A 1,185-nucleotide genomic window follows, 5' to 3' on the forward strand; every position below is an offset into this window, starting at 1 on the left:
GAGTGACGCCACCAGCGGGGCCAGCCGGGTCCCGGGCCGGGGGTCCGGGCACGGCCGACCAGCCCTACGCCTGCCGGGAGTGCGGGAAGGCCTTCAGGTGGTCGTCCCGCCTGGCCCACCACCAACGCAGCCACACAGGCGAGCGGCCCTACAAGTGCCCCGAGTGCCCCAAGGCCTTCAAGGGCTCCTCCGCCCTCCTCTACCACCAGCGGGGCCACACGGGCGAGCGGCCCTACGCCTGCCGCGAGTGCGGCAAGGCCTTCAAGCGTTCCTCCCTGCTGCAGACCCACCAGCGGGTTCACACGGGGCTGCGGGCTTTCGAGTGCGCCCAGTGCGGCCTCACCTTCAAGTGGGCATCCCACTACCAGTACCACCTCCGGCAGCACACCGGCGAGCGGCCCTACCGCTGCCCCGCTTGCCCCAAGGCCTTCAAGAACTCTTCCAGCCTCCGCCGTCACCGTCACACCCACACGGGCGAGCGGCCCCACGCCTGCCCCGTCTGCGGCAAAGCCTTCGCCCAAGCTACCAACCTCCGGCAACACCAGCGGGTCCACACCGGCGAGCGGCCCTACGCCTGCCCCCAGTGCGGCAAGACCTTCACCCACTCCTCCAACCTCCTCCTCCACCGCCGCACCCACGCTGGCACCCGGCCCCACGAGTGCCCGACCTGCACCAAGGCCTTCGTCTCCGATGCCTGCCTGCAGAAACACCTCCAGAGCCATGCTGGCCACGCTGCCATGCCGCCGCTCCTCCCAGCACCCACCGTGGCACCGGAGACGCTCTGGAGGTGCTCTGCCTGCCCGCTGAGCTTCACTAGCGAGGAGGAGCTGCTGGGCCACCAAGACAGCCACTCGGTGACAGCGGTGACCCCCCCGGCCACCCCCCACCGCTGCCCCACCTGCAGCAAGACCTTCAAGAACAGCTCGGGGCTGGCCCGGCACCGGCACGGCCACGCTGCCGAGCGGCCCTTCAAGTGCGCCATCTGCCCCAAGACCTTCACCCAGTTGGCCGGGCTGCTGGGCCACCAACGCAGCCACCCCACCACCGTCCCACCGCATCCCGCCCCCGAGGCTCCTCACCCCCCGGCGGCACACCCCCCCGGCCACCGCTGCCCCACCTGCAGCAAGACCTTCAAGAACAGCTCGGGGCTGGGGGCTGGCACCAGCACGGCCACGCTGCCCTGCC

At 71.4% G+C, this 1,185-nt stretch overlaps 1 protein-coding gene across 1 annotated transcript in view; it reads left to right on the forward strand.

Annotated features, from left to right (window-relative positions):
* Window positions 1-1,185, forward strand: part of LOC103904106 — a 25,873-nt gene that overhangs the window by 2,784 nt on the left and 21,904 nt on the right. Inside the window, exon 2 of the mRNA XM_019473699.1 lies at window positions 4-1,154. Coding sequence (XP_019329244.1) covers window positions 4-1,154 — 1,151 coding nt within the window. The remainder of the gene's footprint in view (window positions 1-3; window positions 1,155-1,185) is intronic.

This window comes from Aptenodytes forsteri, unplaced genomic scaffold, assembly GCF_000699145.1.
Source record: "Aptenodytes forsteri isolate BGI_AS27 unplaced genomic scaffold, ASM69914v1 Scaffold472, whole genome shotgun sequence".
NCBI classification, from domain to species: Eukaryota; Metazoa; Chordata; class Aves; order Sphenisciformes; family Spheniscidae; genus Aptenodytes; species Aptenodytes forsteri.